The sequence below is a fragment of the Hippichthys cyanospilos genome, chromosome 9 (assembly GCF_059441005.1).
Source record: "Hippichthys cyanospilos isolate Australia breed blue-spotted pipefish chromosome 9, RoL_Hcya_1.0, whole genome shotgun sequence".
NCBI lineage: Eukaryota > Metazoa > Chordata > Actinopteri > Syngnathiformes > Syngnathidae > Hippichthys > Hippichthys cyanospilos.
The window spans coordinates 7,291,887-7,313,809 of NC_142377.1; the positions used below are offsets into that span (position 1 = coordinate 7,291,887).

General features: G+C 43.2%; 1 protein-coding gene across 1 annotated transcript in view; it reads left to right on the forward strand.

Moving 5' to 3' along the window:
- Positions 1–21,641, forward strand: part of lrig1 (leucine-rich repeats and immunoglobulin-like domains 1) — a 37,561-nt gene extending 15,920 nt beyond the window's left edge. Inside the window, exons 4-18 of the mRNA XM_088423326.1 lie at positions 2,378–2,515; positions 2,728–2,871; positions 4,169–4,312; positions 4,662–4,805; positions 6,596–6,739; positions 8,815–8,895; positions 10,302–10,373; positions 11,404–11,475; positions 11,579–11,742; positions 12,502–12,858; positions 14,073–14,354; positions 15,744–16,178; positions 16,306–16,440; positions 17,513–17,758; positions 18,736–21,641. Of these exons, the coding sequence (XP_088279452.1) occupies positions 2,378–2,515; positions 2,728–2,871; positions 4,169–4,312; positions 4,662–4,805; positions 6,596–6,739; positions 8,815–8,895; positions 10,302–10,373; positions 11,404–11,475; positions 11,579–11,742; positions 12,502–12,858; positions 14,073–14,354; positions 15,744–16,178; positions 16,306–16,440; positions 17,513–17,758; positions 18,736–18,941 (2,764 nt within the window). The 3' untranslated portion in view covers positions 18,942–21,641. The remainder of the gene's footprint in view (positions 1–2,377; positions 2,516–2,727; positions 2,872–4,168; positions 4,313–4,661; positions 4,806–6,595; positions 6,740–8,814; positions 8,896–10,301; positions 10,374–11,403; positions 11,476–11,578; positions 11,743–12,501; positions 12,859–14,072; positions 14,355–15,743; positions 16,179–16,305; positions 16,441–17,512; positions 17,759–18,735) is intronic.
- The last annotated feature ends 282 nt before the right edge of the window (positions 21,642–21,923 follow it).

Here is a 21,923-nt window from a genome sequence, read left to right on the forward strand (position 1 = left end):
GTTTAATAAGGGTTTATTGTTGTTAGGAATGCATTTTCCAACTTGAAAGCCATATATGAACCGGCTGATATTTCACAATCTATCTCCTGGAGTTCCTGATTAAAATATGCCTAGAGATACACCACAAATGTAGTTTCAAAGTTATTCTTTTCATCTAAAAATGCTTGGCGCTGTTTTGGGTGCATTTGACTGAAATATTTCACAAGGGGTTTGCTTGATTGTAAAAAGATTGAGAAGCACTGAGTTAGTCCTTGCCTGACCATGAGCTCCACTTTTAATTTTGCTAACACCTCGCTGGTGTGTGGGCCGCCTGCCTGATAGCCTGCAGCTGCTGGTTCCTATAACACTGGTGATCATCAAATTGCTCCAGCGCTGAGCATTGCAAGAGTCACACCTTAGCTCCTCTGTCATGTCCTCTTTGCTTCTCAGAAATGATACTGACACATTTTTGTGGTCAGCATATTTGAGCTTTTGGAAGGGAGGATTTGAGGTTTTATCAAGCCCTCGCATGCAACAATTTGATCTTTTCACCTTTCCTCCACAGACTTTGACCAATTATTTGATAGCCGTGGCTCTTTGATACAAAAGATCCATCAGATCTCTGTCCCGCTTACTCTCACTACAGAAAACCTTTATTTTCCCCAATCATTTAGTAACGCCCCTCCAAATAATCACGGTGTCTTTTTTTGGCCTGACTTGAAGCCTGTTGCCAGGGAAGGGCCCATGGGCCTGACAGGAGAAGAGGCTAGAGGGAGGGTGGAATATTTACAAAGCCACACAGCTGAAGTGAAGGCCCACCGTAGCACTTGCAGCTGCAGCTGTCCGTCACATAGCTTACAGTAAAATGGGTAACAGCGAGCCGTGGAGGAGGATGAGGAGGAAGGGGTGGGGGATGGATGTGTCAGATCAGGGTGACATCACCGTACAGTCAAAGAGAAATAGTGTGGCAATAGAGGGCATTGTCAGAGGGTCATGGTAAAAAACGGAAGTTTAAAAGGAGAAATGAAAGTTTATGGTAACCTCAGTTATATCAAAGGGCCTTTGTGTCCCATTAACCAGCGGCGGGTCCAAAAAAGATCATTGTATGGCTTGAAATAAGCCAGTATATAAGTAGGTCTAAAAGTAGGTTCACACCCCTGCTAGTGCTTGAAGAAAATGATCCCAAAAATTGCACACGTGTTTAATGAGATTAAGTTGAATCAAGAGTAGCAAAAAAAGACACTCTTTGACATCAAATGCTTCAAGCATCAGCCTTGTCACTAGCTGTATGAAAATGATGGCCGCCAGTGTGGGCCAGTAAAGTTTTCATAAACGCTGCTATTGTATGTCCCTACTTCAAACACGGCGAGCACTCTCTCTCACGCACAGCTGGATCGGCGACCGTGGGAGGGAGCAAGATCGGGTGGGGGCTGGAGTGCTGGGACTGGAACCGGCAAGAGAGGTCAATCTCTTCCACCAGTCTGAGGCTGATCTGTTTTTCCCAGCAGAGGTCACCAGCTGTTGACCCTCCCTCACTTCTTAACTATCCCCTATTTTTCCTCCGCCCCCATTCCATCCCCCATGCGACGTGCTCAAAGTAGCCACTGTGTGTGTGTGTGTGTGTGTGTGTGTGTGTGTGTGCGTGTGTGTGTGTGTGTGTGTTGTTATTTGTGTTTGTGTGCTTGCATGGGTCATCCTTAACCATTTCTGCCTGTGTTTATTCAGGTGAGCACTGTGGTGCGACCCCCTCTTGCCCCCACCCCCGCCCACCAATAAATGACTGTGTGTGTCCATTTGCTAGCTGAAGGCTAGAAAGGAAGGAGGGACTGACCTTGTTTTGGCAGAATTTGACTGACTGAGCACCTGCTCTCTTTTGCTTTCTTTGGCTTCCTCAACACACACGACCCTGGGAATATATTGTAGCTGGTCGCGTATATTTCTCAGACTTGATTGGAAATGAAGATGGGTTGAATTCATAGTAATGCCTCTCTAATATATTTTGCAAAGGTCTCCTAGGAAAGAGCAAAAACGTCTGCCCCACACACACACACACACACACACACACACACACATCTTGTCCAATTTAAATAAGATCTATTAAATATGTCTAACTATACCTAAAACTGTATCCTTTTTAAACTTTAACGAAAGGAAAACACAATGTAAATCAACTTTTTACTGGGTTTAGCTTACAGGTTAGTCTAAAAACAAAGCATTCCCCCCATCACATGACATATTTGAGAAGACCTGAATTAATGTCTCGCCAACAGTTTTCAGAAATAGCGCTATATAATAAAAAATTGATGCAGCAATTGGCAAAATATGTAACGTTTCAATTCATACAGTGAATGTTTGTTTGTTTAAAAACAAAAACAAAACTGCTTTTGCTTTTTTCCAGACATCACAACAAAATCCGGAGTATTGATGGCATACGAATCAGAACCTTAGTTTCCTTGGAAACCTTGGACCTGAGCAATAATGAAATCACGGAACTACGAGGACACTCCTTTCCCGCAGGCCTCCAGATTAGAGATTTGTAAGTACTATGGGACTTCAAAATACTCATTACACAAGTGGCATCTTTAGTTGAATTCTTTGGCAACATCGTAGTTTTTTTTTTTTTTTTTTTTAACATTGTTCAACTAACGTTGATATAATACTGTTACTCATTTGCACAAGCCTGTTGGCGGGCGCTGCGCGACCTCACTGAAAAGAAGAAGTCATGTGGCTGTGTTTGGGCGTCCGCAGGTACCTAAGCAACAACAAGATCAGCACATTAGAGCTGGGAGCACTGGACCATCTGGGCTCCACTCTCCAGGTCCTGAGATTGAGCCGAAACCGTGTCAGTCAGATTCCCGTCAGGGCATTCCAGCTCCCGAGGCTCACACAGCTGTGAGTAACCTTTGGATTTATATCACTTTGGATCAGTCAGAACCAATTTCCTTACGCAAACTATATACTTTTTTCACAGCTTTTGCAACTTAGACTAACTCATTCAATAGCAAAGTCGTATTTTCACGTATCTTTCAAGAATCTTAGACATCCAATCCCAAGTAATGTATTTCTTTATGTCTTGATATTTATTATTTATTTATCTGCTGATTTACAAACATGGAGAACTCTTTTGACATGCTCTTTACCCTAATATTTGAAAAAAAAAAAAATTCAATAGTTAAATTAGTTCGGCGTATTCAATGTCTGGATTCTGTAAAGATGCGTAAATACATCTATGGAATTGACTGAGTCGTAATGTGTCAGTAATTTATGGGCTGGAGGCATTCCACAATGTTGTCGTTTTAAAACTTTTTGAGAGATTGAGTCTGACAAGTTAAACACAAGGTATATTCTCAAAGATTCATTGGTGTCTTTCATGACCTTATTTCGTTTGTTTCCCGCAACATGCCGTATTAAATTACCTATAGTCGACTCCTTTAACCCGAAGAGTGAAGGTGTTCTTGGAAATGAAGTCTAACCTGTTTTGGCCCCACCAGGTTCTGCTGGTGCTTTTTGCTGGCGAGGCAAATGCGTAACTACAAATTATACACAAAAGAATAAGCCTGATTATTTATATTTTCTCTTTTGAATAATTCTTACAAGTAGCATACTGTGACGTGCATACATTGTGTGCAAAGAAAGATAAAAGGAGGGTTCAGATATAATCCATCCAAACAAAAGTGAAGATGTGATTTTTTTTTTCAATAAAGTTCAGTTTTTTGGCTGAAGCCTATTGGTTTTAGTGATTTTAGTTATTTTTCTTACTCAATATTTTGTTTGAAAATAAAGTTAGAATGCTGACTTTTATGTTAGAACTATTTTGACTTTAAATTCGAAGTCAGAAGACAAAGCCCCATCATTGTTTTTATTTTATTTTTTACTGAGAGTCAGAATGCGGACTTTAGTCGCACTGGCTTTGGACTAACTGGCTTTAGTCAAAATACTGAGGATTGTCAGAATTCTGATCTTAAAGGTCTGACTTTAAAATCAGAATTGTGAGAATTAAGTGAGAATCCTCAGTTAAAAATTCCAATTCTGACTTTGAAGTAAGAATTTTCAAAATAAGTTAAAAATTCCCACTTTAAAGTTGGATTTCTGACTTTAATCTCAGTCTGAATCCTGCAATTAGCATGGAGGACTTAAATAATGCATATCTGTTCTTTATATTTCGTGTTTGTGTGTGTCCAACTTGCAGTGAACTCAACAGGAATCGCATCCGTCAGGTTGAGGGTTTGACTTTCCAGGGTCTTTCCAGCTTGGAGGTGCTGAAGCTACAAAGAAACAGCATCAGCAAGCTGACTGATGGAGCTTTCTGGGATCTTGCCAAGATGAAAGTCCTGTACGTACCTAAGGGAAGACAAGAAACAAACAATACATAAGCTCTTAGAATCAGAATTTCAATGAAATCCAACCTTACCTTTTTTCTCATCAAGTCCCGTTTGACTCAGCTTGAACGCATGTGTAAACTAATCTCCCACTAATGTGAGGTTGATTCATGGATTTTCGACTGTTCAGGATTTTTAAACCGACAATTGTACATTATCAGTTTCTTTATTGAGAATGACTCTGTTATACTGTAGTTCACGCCGCAATAGAAAATGACCCACCCACCCTCAAATTAATTTTTAGGCATTCGACAGCAGCATTCTTTTGTCGTCAATGCACTTTTGTCTTTGTTTTGAATACAGACACCTGGAATACAACAGCTTGACTGAGGTGAACAGTGGCTCCCTGTATGGTCTGACTTCTCTTCAGCAGCTTTTCCTCAGTAACAACTCAATAACCCGCATCAATCCTGATGGATGGAAGTTCTGTCAAAAGCTGAGGGAATTGTGAGTAACACGCCATAATAATTGTCAAGTTTTGAAGAGCATTGCTCTTGTTTGCCTGCGTCCTAGATACCTAGCTTTTGACAGGGAAGTTTACGTTCAAATTAAAGCTTGAAGATGAGGATGAACAGTCAAATTATGTACAATCAGGTATCAGCCAGAAAGTAAAAATCGAAACGTAACGCTTCAGAAGATCGAGAAGAGGAACAAAACTGACAACGATGCTAAACAAACGAGCACTCAAAGTAAAAAGCGGACTTTTCTTCCAAAATGGTCTTAGTTATCAGTGGTTCAGTTATCAGTTATAACTCTCCAAGGATTGAATGACATTGCAAGTTTACACTCAATATGCTGTGCAATAGCAAGTAGGATAATCTTGTTTATCCCATAATTAGACCTGAGCTCAAGAGCTTTAAAGCTGTCTTATACAAGTTTCTTTGCTGTTTAGTTTTTTTTTTTTTTTTCCTTCATCCCGCGTGCGTATGAGATCGTGTTGTGGTAATTACACTGAAGGATCACATTTGCCCCCATTGTCAACTGAAGGGCAAGGTATTACCTGAAAGCCTTCTCATTTCTGTTGACATGACAGTCATTTCAGCGCTATAAAGCGCTTTGCTCAGCTGAGGCGTTACTAACTGCGAGGTAGCCTGGGGTTTCCGTGTTTGTTGATGTGTAACAGTTAGACAAGATTATGACTTAGATGGCTCGCATGTAAGTTTGCTGTTCATATCTCGGGGCCATATCCTGTAAACATGTCATTGAATGATAGATTGAACCCTGGATGTTCTCTTGGTGCTACACAAATAAGTATCAGGCCATCCTGGTTTTGCATCCGTGGCGGGGTCGGTTGCGCTGTCAACAGCAAAGCTCTCCGCGTAAAGTACATGAGGAGGGTAAAGGCCAAAACAACAACTTCAGATTTATTATTGTTATTTGTTTAATACTGTCCAAAAAGTACAAGCACATTATCACTAATGATCATAAAACGTTTCAAGTTTTTCTTGTATCGAAAACAAATCAGCTAATCTTTATACTTTACATTAAAAAGATCATCTTGCAGGCCAGGTTAAAGCACTGTGTTTGACACCCGTCATAAACAATGTTGCGTTTCTAGCTTTTTGATATACCTCCTTTTAGATCCACATTGGGTCCCAAGGAAAATTATGTGTTGCTATTTTAAATGTAAAGTGTTTAATAAGAGCATTGTTTATTTTCTTGCCAAGAAATGTGTTTGGCTAACAGTTAGCCGCTAGTTATTGTTAGTCATAGCAGATGTTAGCTGCTAACGTCTGCTATGACTTCGTCAATTACTTTCTCTGACGGGCAAAGTGATGATGAGCACAAATCGAGTACCCGATAGACATTCAACAAGCATGTTCTGTCAGCTCTTTCCGAAGCTTACCCTACTATGTCTGAGCCCAGTGACCGTTTGCGGCCTACCATCAATTTTTCAGCAGTTAGGAAAACAACACCAAAAAGGACATTTGAAATGACCCATGAGGCTGTTTCAAAAAATCTAGGTGCCACTTCTAAAAATGTAGTGAAAATACTTTCGATCATAGGTGTCAAACTCCAGTCCTCGAGGGCCGGTATCCCGCATGTTTTCGATGATTCTTTTTCAAACACACCTGATTCAAATGATTCGGATCATTTTCAATCTCCTGCAGAAGCTCTTAAAGAACAAAAAGTTTGGACACCCCTGTCAGACACTGAATTTTTTTGTTTCCCCTCCCTTTCTGTCTGTGACTCATCCATCCGTCCTACTTACTCCTACTTACTCCTTTCCTCTCCAGGAATCTGTCGTATAACAACCTGACTCGTCTGGATGAAGGCAGCCTTGCTGTGCTGGGGGATCTCCACACCCTCCGTCTGGGGCACAACTCAATAAGCCACATCGCTGAGGGAGCCTTCAGAGGCCTCAGGGCTGTACGCATCCTGTAAGTCTACCCCCCTCATGCGCCATTAGCAAGTCGAAATCACTCTGAATAACCCCCACATAACTGCCATGCCCTTGTGGATAATAAGGCCGAGATGTGCCGCAGGGGAGCAGTGAAAGCGTAGACGCTTTAATATTTGTTTGGCTCTATGAATATTCGATATTTAACTATCCAGACCCTACAGCTGATTGTACAAGACTTTAAGGCATTTGCTTATTTGAAGTTTGGTCACATTTACATTCAAGTTTGTTTTGAGGTGTTTTGGACTCACTGTTGTCATGGTTTCTCGAGCAACTTTTGGGTCTTCTTTCTTGCTTTGTTTCTTTTGTCTGGTTTTGTTTTGGTCCCGAAGGAGTCTTTGTCGCTCACTTCCTTGCCTTTGCAACTCATCCAACAAGTTAGTTTTCCCGTTGCGATCTTTTTTTTTTTAACTAAACCTTCAACACATTAAGAACAAAACACACAGTACAGTATATTGGTGAATAAATGACAGAGCCCTGGTGACTGATCACAGTCTAGGTCAGTGGTTCTCAAGGGCGGGTACATCAAGTAAGATTTTGAAGCATTTCTGCAGGGATTAGCAAATCTTATTTGAAGCTTTTTCATGCCATGGCAGAAAAAGTTCATCTTTGTTTTTTCTCAAATGAAGCAACATATTGAGGAATGGTGTTTTTGTAAGTCCAAACATGAACCAGAAATAAAATGGAGCATGTTACCTGATCAATTTGCGGAGGTGTTGAATAAAATAGGCCTAGAGATGAAACTACAATGGAGTTGTAACATCATCTCTTTCATTTCTGCCTTCTCTACCAGAAAATTGCATCATTAATGACAATGCTCTTCCGTTTAAAAGGTAACAAAACAAAGGCATTTAATATTTGGAGTCTCTATAACACAATTCAGAAATCGGTTTCTTCATATTCCACTTAATTTGCTCTTAATTTGAAAAGAACAGTTCCGGTCACGGCAAGTTTCTGTTCATACCTTCAGAAATCCTTTTAAAATCTCCCTTATCCCCTCAAGTGCCTTCACGTACCCCCAAGGGCAATTGTACCCCCATTTGAGAGCCGGCATTTCTGATTTTTGTTGTCATATTTCTCCTCCGTCCTCCCCCCCTGCACTCTTGTGTCTTTGAGGCAGACCTAATCTAATCAGCGGAGGGGAGAACAGCCATAGACCGGACCCGAAAGTTAGCTGGGGGAGCTTTAATTGGACCTGCTTTGCTGGCTGATCTGGCATGGCACCGGAGCTTGCAGCGGGGTGTGAAAGCTCCAAACAAGCCTGCGTGTCCCCTTATTCGGCCACGGGGTTTGTTGGCCCATGGTGTGGCCCCCGCCCGTTAGCGCTCCGCTCCCCTCCTAGCGTGGTCCCTTGCTCTTGAGCCCCCACCACTGGCCTTGCTTTAACAAGCCAACAAGCATTCACATCCAGCCAGCCAGAAAGAGTAGGAAATTGGCAGCTCCAGTTTGACGGCCAGTGGGGGATGAAAAGAACAAGGGGGTGCAAAGCATGGGAAGGAGCAACATTATGTTATTGTGAAGACGGTGATGGGTGGGTGTGATTGGCCAGCAACCTCAAAGGTCTTTTCTCTAAGTTTGAAAGATGATTTAGTATAAAAGGGTTTGTTCCTTTCCCACATAGTTGGCTTTGACTATATTGCTAGAGAAAGCAACTGAAAAACATTCAACAAGTGTTAAGGAACTCCCGAAAGAAGCCATTCTTTCACCACCTCTATTCTAGCTTCGCCCAGCCATTGCCAAGCTTGGTTTGCATCCCCTATATCAGACAAACACAGCCGATTGTCCGGCCCAATACAAAACGTTGCGGCTGCCAGGCGCATTGCCGTCAATTACGCTTGACGGCGGGTTCGCCGTGACACACAAACACCAACACGCATGCTCCTCTGCCTCGCTAAGAAAAGAATGCGCTTAGTTGGCAGAGTACAGCAGCGGAGGGTCCCCTAAGCCAGGTGTGAGAGGGGACCAAGCATTAGTGGCGGCAGACTCCAAACATGTTCTCATCCTCCCTCCTTCCGGTGTTTTTATCCTAACCCTCTTTTCTGTCATTCTCTGCAGGGAGCTGGACCATAACGACATCTCAGGCACAATAGAGGATACCAACGGGGCTTTCTCGGGATTGGATAGCCTCAGCAAGCTGTGAGTGTCACTCCTCGTTTTTAATTTTTTTCTCCTCACTTAAAAAAAAAAAAAAAAAGAACAAACAACCCTCCTTGCCCTGATGCACTCTAGAAATACGGCAACGACAGATTTGTTTTGTAGTAAAAATTAGGGGTACAATTGGTTATTTATTACGCAAGTTTGAAAGAAAATTGTTGCTAATTTTAACTACATGCCACTTTACAAGCTCGAGGAGGTTTTTCAAGTTTCTCCGCTGCTAAATGTTGCCTTCACATGTATGTGGAATTTTTCTTTTTTTTTTTTTAAACAATCCACAAACCATGTGTGGCCCAAATCGTCCTCTGTGATCCTACCAAACATGTTGCAACACTTTTCACATTTACTGACAAGTTTGCTTTCATCTTTTAAATCTGGCTTCCCTATTATAAGGATGAACCTGAATAAAAAAACAAAAAAAACAAAACAAGTCAAAAAAAAGTTGAGAAATGTGCCAAAGTCCCCTTTGATGTAGCGTAGGTGCTGTCTGAGCGGTCTTGCTCAGTAATCAACCTCCGGGATGTCCAGCCAAGATGGTTCCCAGTGTGTGCGCTGCAAAAGAAGAAAGAGGAGGAGAAAGGGCTTTTCTTCTCACTGGCGGGGGTTCACTCCCCAATAGGCTTAGTTCAATTTCTTCTCCATGCTTGCGCTCCACTTGCCCCTGCTTTCACGCTCTCTGTTGTCGGGAGCTGAGAGAGGGTGAAATTGAGGGCCGCATTCAGTCATCAAACTCAAACGCCTCACACGCCCCACACTCTGACCCCTGCGTCTTTTGTCAAGTGTTGGCCTAAGTGGCTCGCCGCATCCAAATCCTGGTGCGCCGAGCCGTGGGAGGGAGGGAGAGGATGCCCAAAACCAGAAAGGCTTGGCGGCACATCAAAGTGAGCGCACAGGCAGGCATCAACTCGCTTCTTTTTAAAAAAAAATGTAAATATTGGAGGTGCAACGATTAATCAGGTAATTCTCAACTAATTGATGATTAAATTTATATATCATTATTCTTGACAGTCGATTAATAATTTAGAGATAGGTAACATTCTCTTTCGGTTTGGATTTTTTTTTTTCTAAGTCTTATCAAAGCAGAGTGATTATATTATATTGAATCAAAATATGAATAGGCTTTTAAAACATCTATTAACGTCTGAAAAGTTATCACCATTTTTGCACATTTTTTCCCCTAACTAAATAAAAATGTGAGGGCATTTTCTGGGGGGAAACCTATTTTTTAAAAAGAGAATGGAAATTAAAATGTGTTCACATTTGCACGTTTTCAATTTCCCGCCTCTCATCAGGTTTAGCCTCGCTAATTGTGCTTCGCTCTTTTTCCAATTGTCACCCCAACCCCTCACGCTTCTTCCATCGACATCCTTCCTGTTGGGAAACGGCAGAACTCTATTTGGAAACAAGATCAAGTCCGTGGCAAAGAAAGCCTTCGCTGGCCTGGAGACCTTGGAACACCTGTGAGTAGTCCACAATTTCCTTACGATGGAAGTGAGATCACTTTGTCCAAGTGAAAACATCGGTGATGCACATGATTTGCTTTATGATGAGCAGTGGCTCAAAAAATGGCCGGCGGGCCTTATGTTTGAAATCTGTGATTGGGTAAGTCGGCCCCATAATTTTCTTACAATAATTAACGGCCATTTAGTCACCTATCACCTGAAAATGACTTCACAGTTGCTGGCTTGTTATCAAAGGCCTGAACAACTGAGATGTTATTTTTTTGTCATAAACAAGTGCCAAAATGGCCGCCCCTGAGATAGATTAAAACAGATTTTCTTGCTAAATTCATATTCCACAGATGCAACTTTAACCCGTTCGCTGCCATTGACGACCATCAACGTCAACCATTTTCATTGACATCTTTGGCGATCCATGGCAGCGAATGAGTTAATATAGCATTTGGGGAATCTGAATTAATCAGCAAAATCAGTTCTAATCCATCTAAAGGGATCGTCCGTTTTGACACTTGCTCTCGACTGAAAACGACATCACCGTTGTTCGGGGCGTGGATAACAAGCAATCGCAACACAGCTCGAGTGTCTCGTGACCTTACTCGGAAGAATAGATGAGCCACAATTGGTTGCAATGTCATTTTCAGTCAACAGCAAGCAGAAAAATGACCGTCCCCCCCTGAGATGGATAAAATTGAATAAATGTTGCCACTTAATTCATAACTCCACAGACGTAATATTATTATTTAGAATATTAACATTATATATTATAATTCAAATAAAATTGAACAGGTTGTGAGGAGCCTTTGTGCCCAGCTGCTTCTATCTCGTTAGCCTTCCACAAGTTCAACTATGACCTTTTGTTTCCTGCCGTGGAACAGGAACAAAGTTGTCCAACATATGGCGCATTCTACGAGGAATTCAAATTCCCATAAGCTTTTTCACAGCCATCTTCAGGCACGCACACCTGGATTCCGTTGGCCCCTCACTATGCAAGAACGTGTTTTTTGATGACTCGCTGCTGTATCCCCCACAGGAACTTGGGTGCCAACGCTATCCGCTCCATCCAGCCTGACGCCTTAAGCAAGATGAAGAACCTGAAAAGTCTGTGAGTACTTTTCCACGTTGCGCAGCGCAAAAGATTTGCATCAATTTTCCCCGCGCACGCAATCTCCCAAAAGGATTATCCAACTGTTGCCGCTCCTCCACAGTCTCATCCAGAGCGACAGTTTGCTTTGCGACTGCCAGCTCCGCTGGCTGCCCGAGTGGTTGGTGGCCCGTGGAATACAGAGCGCTGTTAATGCCACATGTGCCCACCCTGACAGTCTTAAGGGTGCCAGTGTGTTTCAGGCCCCATCCAGCAGTTTTGTCTGTGGTGAGTAATATGTGTGTGTGTGTGTCTGCTTATGTGTTTACTCGCTCAGCATAGCAGACGTGCTCCAGGATATTTGCCGTTGTCTCTTTGAAATTGTGTTCTTGTTTGCCCCCTGGCATTGCGTCCCAAACATGGAAAACGTGTTTTGAGGTATTAAATGAAGAGGGCGAATTGTCTACTCTAAAAATGAAGAAAGCAAGCAAGAAAAAAAGAAACGTTTACACGTTTTTGTCCACTTTTGTGTCCATTTTGTCTCAGCAAGACAAGACAAGAAAAGTTAATTGCATTCTACTCAAACACGAGACCTCACCGAAAAGGCCAGGATGTCCTTGACTGAGCTCACTAGGACTTAGTCAAGTAGTCTCCAATGACTCTAAAGCTATAGACCATTAACAAATGTCCACTACAGTGGACACAAATGTCTCAGGAGGATAACGTGACAATTTTGTCTACATCCAACCTTCTTATATTCACTTTTAAGCAAGTGTGACACTACCGACGCGGAGTAAATATTTTTGACTGACAAACCCATTCAAACGTATTTGGAAAGACGTTCAAACTTATTTGCAAGTATGTCTGTGATGTCAAAAAGAGCATTTTCTCCCCATCACCCCAAATATGTTTAGACACACCTGCAAATATGATAAAACAAATTTGCCGTTCAGTAACCTGATTCCCACCGTATCTTGCAAAGCTCTCCCCCTTTTTATTTTCTCCACTTTTCCATCATCTTTTCTTCCTTTTGGCTCCATTCTTTAGATGACCTTCCCAAACCCCAGATCACTGTTCAGCCCGAAACCAGCGTGGCGGTCCTGGGCGGCAACGTGCGCCTCACCTGCACGGCCGCCAGCAGCAGCTCGTCCCCCGTGACCTTCGCCTGGCGCAAGGACCAGGAGCTACTTCGGCACGCCGAGACGGAGAACTACGCACACGTGCGCTCTCAGCACCAAGTCGCCGCATCCGACGGGACGGGTGGAGGCGGCGGGGGGGTGATGGAGTACACCACCATCTTGCACCTGCGCCACGTCACCTTTGCGCATGAGGGCCGTTACCAGTGCATCATCAGCAACCACTTTGGCTCCACTTACTCCAGCAAAGCCCGTCTCATTGTCAATGGTAAGATTGTATTAGCATGTTGGCTAACATGGATGTAACTGACGCTATTCACTCGAGCGGTGGCTACCTAAAGTCACCCCGGGGCCACGGGAGATTTTGAAATGTATAATGTAGCATTCATACAAAATTCCTATTAAGCTACTTTTTAAGTTATAGACATACTTCTGGAAAATAATGTCGTCTTTTTCCGACTATAAGGAAAAATTTTAACAGAAAATTCTGTTTTGTCATGTTTAGGCCGTACCGCACTATAGCCGCAGGTTGTTGAATCAGATATTTACGCAAAATGAGGCTCCATGTCAGGTTTTTTTTTTTTTTTTTTTTTAATTTCAAAGTTTTTTTTCCCCTCAAACTGCTTGGTTACAACAATATTCTTTCAACACAGACTGAACATGCCTGCACATTAGAAATAAGTGCAGCACCGACATATTTTTAACATAACACCGACACTCGTATTGTTAGAATACTGCACCAAAACAACAGTAATGCACCTGATTGCATTTACAACTGGAAAGTGACCCCTTGTGGCGAGTAAAATAGTAGTTCAAACTCAACCCTTGTAGAGTATTTTGTTGATCTTCACGTCAAAGGCTTTTACATTAAAGGAAAAGCTGAAATTTCACCCAGATGGTGACTTGTCAGATTTCAGCACGGCACAACTACTTTGTTATTACACTACCAGAAGTGTGCGATCCGTTGGCTGAAATACAGTGATGATGTTGAAGAAAAAGACCCAAAAATGGTCAAAATATTGCACAAGGGTTCAACAAAAAAAAACGTACTCGTATTGTGTCGTTTTCTTCCTTCCTGCCTGGAGGTTGTCCCCCAGTGGCTTGTAAAAACTGTACTGGACTATGAACCGCAGGGCTCAAAAAAGAGAAAAAAGTAGCAGCTTATCGTTGGAAATTTACGGGACGTATCTGACAACAAGGCTGTGCAAAAACAGGCCATTAGTTATCTGTTAATATGTGTGTGAATGCCTCACTTCCACCAAATAAAACGCCTGTCGACGTTGCATTGATATGCTTTCCATTTGACAGAGGCGCAATTGAGTTCCTCTTTGCCTCCAACAAAAGTCTCCTCTCTCTTGCCTTTTGTCGCAAATTGATTTGACTCCATGACGGAGGCCATTCGCAATTACGACAGAATTATCCGTCATCTCGGCGTCACGCGTTTGAAAGCCGGATTTATGACGGAGGCCACTTTGTCGGCAGTGCTGCCATCTTTCGTGAAGACGCCCAGGGACAGCACCATCCGAACGGGCCACACCGCCAGGCTGGAGTGCGCCGCCGAGGGCCACCCGGCGCCGCAGATCGCCTGGCAGAAGGACGGCGGCACGGATTTCCCCGCCGCCCGCGAGCGCCGCATGCACGTCATGCCCGACGACGACGTCTTCTTCATCATGGACGTCAAGGCGGAAGACATGGGCGTGTACAGCTGCACGGCCAAAAACACGGCGGGAACGGTGTCTGCCAACGCCACGCTGACTGTTCTAGGTAACCCTAAGTCGCCGTTTGCTTCTGCCCGCTCGGATTTGTGTAAAAACCGCCGTTGATCATTTTCCCACATATCCAAAGGCAAACGCCGGTAAATAACTCGGCTCTGGTGTGGGAAGCTGCAGAAAGGCCGGCTTTATATTTTTCTTTTCCTCGGCAGCTGCGGCCTTGCTGCGGGTCAGGGGCCAAAGGTCGGCGTTTGGGGTCAAAGGGGATTGTTGGGGGAGCAAGAGCCACTCACAGAGGGATGCTTGTCAGACATTACCAAACAACCCCCACCACTACACCTCCGCTCTCTATGGGAGCCACCAGAGTCTGAGTGCTCGCACTTTATTGGCTGCTTGGTCTTCTTGCTTCAAACCAAATTGACTGAGGTCACCTTTGTCCTTGCTGTTCTCGCTAAATATATATATATATATATATATATATATATATATATATATATGTGTGTGTGTGTGTGGAGCAAAACGGGGTCGGTTGGCTTCGTGGGGCCTCCGTCTGGAAAATTGTATTGGGTAAAAAAAAAAAAAAAAAAAAAATGGAAGCCCGAGACGAGACTGAAAAGAAGGCGTGTTTGGGCGCTGGAGAAAATGCGCTGAAGTAAAGAGAGTGAGAGAGGATTGATAGAAGAGAGGCGGACCACTGAAGTGTGTTAAGGGAGATCTCTTAATCTGTGTATGTCCCGCTGTGAGGGGAAGTAGTAGGTGAAGACTTCCATAGTGGGTCATTCCATTGACATAATGCAGTTCTTAGTCCCTAACCTTTAAAACAAAAATCAAATTCAAAACTATACAAAATATTTATTAATACCTGTCATTTCTTTTTGACAGCAGATGTTTTTCTATGTTCCAAAAGAGAACACTTTACCTTCATTATTTTTTGTGTATCGATACAAATGAAGTTTGAAAGGGTCTATCAGACACAGATGGCATCTTTTAAGTTATTGTTTTTTAAACCCAAAAAAGCTTTGCGCTGGTTAAGGGGTACTCGGCTGGAAAAAAAAAAAAATCACAGTGGGTACATCACTGAAAAAAGGTTGAGAACCACTTTTATTGAGGTCCCCACAAAGAAGACTAATACCCCCCAGTAAGAAGACTAATACCGCTCATATCAATTTCACTTAACACACTGACATCAGTTTGGAAAAAAGACATTTAGTTTTGACTCAGATGATGAGTTTCTGATGGCAATATGCTATGAAATAGCGCCAACTACTGCCAAGGAGGACATTCACAGAGACAGATATATTTTTGCCCTTGTGTATTGGCGGCCGGTATCGGCAGCCTCCGCGAGTACCCAGTACCCTAAAATAAGGCCATTACGAGCCTGATAGCAATACCTGGCATCAGTACAGGTCTAAATCAAAGTGTCGTGGCTCTCGCCTTCCAGAAACCCCCCACTTGGCCCAGGACCTGGAGGATCGCAACGTGGTGGTGGGCGACACGGTGGCCCTCCAGTGCAAGGCGCTGGGCAGCCCCCCGCCCCGCATCACGTGGCTGCACGACGACCAGCCCCTGCGCCCCTCGGACCGCCACCACTTCACGCCGGGCAACCAGCTGCTTGTCATCGGCGCCGCCACGCTGGAGGACGCCGGCCGCTACACTTGCCTCATGTCCAACACGCTGGGCACGGAGCGCGCTCACAGCCAGCTGCTGGTCACCCGGCGCCGCGGGCCCTGCGCCCCGTCGGCCGGCCTGAGCACGGTCACCGTCGGGATCGTGGTCATCGCCGTGGTGACCAGCATCGTGGTCACCTCCCTGGTGTGGGTGTGCATCATCTACCAGACCAGGAAAAAAAGCGAGGACTGTAGCGTCACCAACACGGGTGAGTCTTTTTCTACAACGTCAGTCCGCTAAAAACACAAAGTACGCAAACGTGGTTTGACCTGTCGGAACCGCCCTCGAGGGAAACAATATTTTTGTTTGAGCTTGTGACTTTTTGTTTTCTCTAGATGAGACCATCGTTCCTCCCGACGTGCCAAGCTACCTCTCCTCTCAGGGAACTTTGTCAGAGCGCCAGGATGTGTGTATCCGCGTAGAGGCCGCCGGCGGACCTCAGCCCAACGGACACATTGTCGACTCGACAGGTAGCCGACCGCCATCTTACGTTTCTTACGGATAACGCTTGTTAACTATTTTAAGGAAATTTAATTCCATGTTTCTTTTTTTTTCTTTTTTTTTTTTAATTGACTGGTACAAAACAGTATGCTTCCACCTAGGTGTGAAACGAGCCCTTGAGTAATTTGAGTACCTTGGACTAAAAAATGCTTGGATCCTTTTTTTGCTGTCTCAGTACCTGTCCATTTAGTGAATGCTATCAGGAAGAAGTGCATCAACAAGTACAACAACACAGCAACCTTACCTACCAAAATGACATGGGCATCAGTTCCTTGGAACACTTTTATTTTGAAGTAGATATCCGCAGCGTGTCGCGTCGTAACAGCTAATTTTGCTCATCGCCAGCGTCCTCCGTGTCGTGAAATCGAGTTCACTTGCTATGTATGTTAATTAAGGATGCTTGGAAAGTGATCGGTTTGCAGCTATTAGCAACGGCTACAACGTTAGCAGCTAAAAGGGCTAGCAGCGGCAGTCAGCCAGCACTGGATGCTAGGCTAGCATTGTTATCAGCTAGCAGCACTCGGCTGACCGTATAGGCTAGTGTCACCTAATAGTGTCACCTAATAGACATTTGTGAAAAACTATGAACAAAGAAGGTGGAAAGGCATTCATTTCTGCTCATGCATGAGGAGAACGGAGAAGGACTGCGCGGATACTATTCTGCTGCCGTCTAAAGCATTCTCTCGGTCTGAACCAAATAAAAAGAGAGGGTTTTTGTTTGGTTCAGAGGTCTCTAAGATCACATGAAGGCTCCAGCCTTAAAAGGGCAAAGTGCAGCTGGGGAGAAAAAGCACAGCATGACCGACGTGGTAAAGTTGCTGTTCCTACTGATCACTTTTTACTCAAACGTTCTGCTTTAGCCAGCAAAAAATGATGACGAATGATGAAAATTTAGACATCACTTTGTTTAAAAAACTATGTAGGTTGATACTTAAATATCTAAACACCCCACTAATGAAGCGGTTCCCAAACTTATTTTGCAGCAGCCTTCCTCTGGAGACGAAATCCTTAAGTTGTTTTTTCCGGACATTTATTCTCTAGGTTTCGATGGTCCGGTCATGTGCACGGATTGCATGGAAAACGGCGAGCACTACTCCAAAGATCCGGACTACCAGGTGCACGGCTTTGCCCCGTCGGGGCTTAGCGAGTACCATCAGAACCCCGCTCCTCCGCCCTACTCCCAGTGCAACCCGGGGGACCGCGCGGCACCCCTCTGCAACGGGGTCCCAAAGGACGCTCAAGGATTACCTGACAACGTGCCGCAAGCGAATCCGTGCCATAAAAAAGGTAAGCTGCTGGAATTTGGGAATTCGTGTGGAGGCAAATGTCTGGCGCCGTAGCCGTTGATTGGCGAAGGCGGGCACCTCACGGCGTTACATTGTTGCGTGGGCCCAGCTCCTGCCAAACTTTTCATTTCGCGCCTCAACTTGTCCTGCTCGCTATCGAGCTGCAGGCGACCGCACGCAAGCAGATCTCTGTTTATGTTGCAAGTAGGCAAGGACTTGTTGACGGTTTGCCGTGCTGTTAAAAAAACAAAAGAACAAATCAAGGTTTTCTTTTTTTGGTTAATCCGTCAATGGGGGAGTTTAAACTGAGAGGAATATGATTAGCTGCTTGCAGAGTTGACTCAACAAGCGACCTCTTTGAAAATGATTTGAATTTCAATTTTTTTTAACCTATTTGCATGCATGAGAATAAGTCTTTGTCTTAACCCCTTTGGATCTAAAATGGAGGGCATGACGCGTTTCCGTGCCTGAACCAAGAAATAACGTTGGATTTTGATGATGTCGCCCACTCGCGGAAGATAATCAGACGAAGCTTTACCAATCGAAATCAAGTTTTGATGCTTAGCACTTTTGGATCTTACAAGATGGCTCTGGAAACGCCACTTCTAAAAGGCAAGTTTCATTTTTTTCTGTAGAAATGGAAGTGTTGTCACTGATAAAGTTAAGAAAATATACCACCAATATATATCAGTATGTTAGAGGATTTTTTTTCAGTCCAGTGCGCCTCATAGTGGACATTCATGGATGTGCGATGCAGCTCAGTGATGATGTATCACTTTATTTTAGTTTTTTTTTCCCCCAAAGTCACACGGTATCACCAGTGCTTGCAGAGTTGACGCAACACGCCGTCTCTAAAAATAGATGTCACTCATTGTTTTCATATATTTCTTAATGTACCAAATGTTCAATATTTTGTTTAACAATAAAACAGAAATCCAGCTAGGATATTTTTGCTGAATCTTGTCTTTTCCGTCCCAGCGAGCAGAGAAGGAGGAAGAGCGGCCGCGCGCACTTCGCAGGAGGATGGTTTTCACCCTCCGGTGAAGCTGGCGAGCCGAGGTCACCCGGACGACGAGCCCGAGCTCAGACAGACTCTGCTGTCCAACGGGCACGCCGTCGGAGCCTCGCCCGACGACGGCGCCTCCCCCGAGGAGAGCCGTCGACTGGCGGCGGACTCGCTGTAGCCGCGCCGTCCCCGCCCTTTTTTTTCGGGTTGTCTTTCTTTGCACTGGGAAATAAACTGCTACCTCGTATGGATTCCAAGCGCCCCCGAGCCTCGTGGAACTCGGAGCGCCAAAAGGGGGGAAAATCCGGAGTTTGAAGGCGGAGCTTGTGTGGGTGGCGTCCCATCTGAGCGTATGTGCTGTACATAGTTTAAAAACCTTCTGTTGGGAGGTGACCACTAAGAATTCTGAAAAAATGTGACTTGCATTTGAAGCAAATACAGTGCCCTGAAAAAAGATTTGCTCTTTTCTCAATTTGTGCTTTTTTTCTGTCCTTTATGAATTTCTTTGATGTTTGATTTGCAAACAAAAGTCAACATACGCAGATGTGCCCCCCCCCTTTTTTTCCCAATGTAATAACCCCCAATAATTTATTTAAAGGTAAGATTTTTTTAAAAAACAATCCTGTTCAAAATCTTCATTTAGGAATACTCAATCTGCTTTTGAATCAGTTTTGATGTACTGTAGATGTGTGCATCTTTTGCTTAAACTCCACAATTTAAAAACATGTAAAGCAATCTGCCAATCTTTGCAAACTTTTTTTTTTTTTAAATGACAAATTAATTATCCACATATACCAGCACCTCATGGGTCACAATCTATTATTTTACTCCTATCAGTCCACATGTGTGGGTGTTATTTTTTTAAAGTTATTGACCAATCCAAAGTGTTGAAAATAGCTTGTTCTTTCGCGATTCAATGCTAGTAGTTGAACAAAGTAATAATAACTATGACATGTAGCTTATTATTTCTGAATTATTAGTGTACTTTTTCGGTTCCATCAATCAAAAGTCATCCAGCTCCTGAAGAAGCAAAGCAGCCCCAGGCCAAATATACAGGTACATTTTTTTCTAAATAACCCAAATTATTTCACTGACCCCTCACGAAGCTTCATGTGTCCATCTCTACTATTTGATTTATGCCAATGCAAAAAAAAAAAAAAGTCATTTGGGAAGAATGCAAATAGTTTTTCAGAGCACTGTGAATGTAGGGAACCATGTACAGTACGTGAATGTGCAGGGACTTCAGACTGTACATAAGAGTTTTCTTCTATATCTTTTATAAAAGAGTATTTGGATTTATGTGCATGACAAAGGAGTGATAGTATTTTTATTCAGAAAAAAACAAAGGAAAAAAAAACCCCACCCCTTTTCAAGCTTTTCCGAACAGTCAGCTGTGGTGCCTTATTGCATTGGTGAACGGAAACGATGAGACACTGGTACACTTGCAAACTAAACACTTGATTGCACTTGAATGTTTTTTTTTTTTTTTTATATCTGACGCAAACCCACCAGTCACAGCCAAATGATTATTACTACTTTCATTATCCCTGGATGTTTTATGAAGGACAAGCTTTTTTTTTTTTTTTTCTGTGTGTAAATGATGTCAGTGTGTATGATTGGTGGAAGGGGCTGCCAACAAAAGCACTTGTTTGCTCCCTTGGTTTTTGCATCTTGATTTTAGGCTCCGAAGGCTCGAGACATCTGGATGTCATTCCGACAGACGTGCAATTCCGTAGCCAAAAAAAAAAGTTACGACTGTTGTATTGTTGTGTTACTGCTGTAAAGTGAATCTGCAAGAAACAGTCAAGTTCTCAGAATCGCTGCAGCTTGAACCTCCCGAGACCCAGCCGATACATTTGTGTCCACTGTAGTGGACGTTTTTTTTTTTGGTCTATATCAGGGGTGTCAAACAGGTTTAATCCTGCGGGCCGCATGGAGGAAAATCCATTCCCTAGCGGGCCAATAAAATCATGGTATATGTTCATATAACTTTAAAACTTTATTATTGTTTTTTTTTACACGGTCCAAAATAGTACAACATTAATTAATCATAAAACATCTTAAGTTTTTCATGTATTAAAACAAATTCTGCTCATTTTTATGCCTTCCAAAATCATCTCACGGGTCAGATTCAACCTGTTTGCGGGCCAGAACTGGCCCATGGGCCCTATGTTTGACACTAATTATATATATATATATATATATATATATATATATATATATATATATATATATATATATATATATATATACACACAAGAACAAAACTACCAATTGTTTTACCTTGTCTTCTCACTTCTAAAATAATCCTAAGTCTATTTTTAATGCTTTTTTTATAGCTTTAACTTTTGACTGCTCTAATATATATATATATATATATATATATATATATATATATATATATATATATATATATATATATATATATTTGTATTTTTATTTTTTTATATGACCTCATTAAAGCTAACCTACTAGAGCCTACTGTCCTCAGTAAAGGACATTGTGGCCTTCCAATACCGCGCGTTTGATAGTAATGCATTTCACTTTCCGATCTTGGTAAGACAAAATGGACACAACAGTGGACACATAGAAAAAGGCTGCATCTCAGGAGGTAAAGTCAAATGCAAGTTGCAGCCTTCATCGGAACCGTGAGCCTATCGGGGTAAACAAGGGGGCACAGCAAAAACCCGCTACCGTCGCAGTCAGAGCAGCGGGTAAAAGGGACAAACAACGCCAGGTGTAGCTCTACGTTAATTTATTAAAACACATTGAATGTCAGCGTTTAAAAAAAACAATGATGTCTGCCATGGTATTGAAGTGTCTAATAAAATCCCATTTGGCTTTCCAGACCGGATCCCCACTGGTTTTACTAAACAGATTCAAGGTGCGTTTTGTTTTGAGTCACACGAGCCGGCAGCCGACTCGTGTCACGTGTCCCCGCCGCTTATGGACGAGTCATCAATTCAAATGGAGCGTGCGCAGCAGACGTGGAAGCGAAGACCTTGATCTTCAAAGCGCACGCATACGTAGCCCCTGTTTCCAACAGGGATGTCTCCAAAAACAGCAGGCATTTTTATGCCCTTATGCGGCCCGCTTAGAATATTGACGACCGAGTCAGAGCTGACCAACGCGCATTCCGCGTGGACGTTTGCTAGACCAA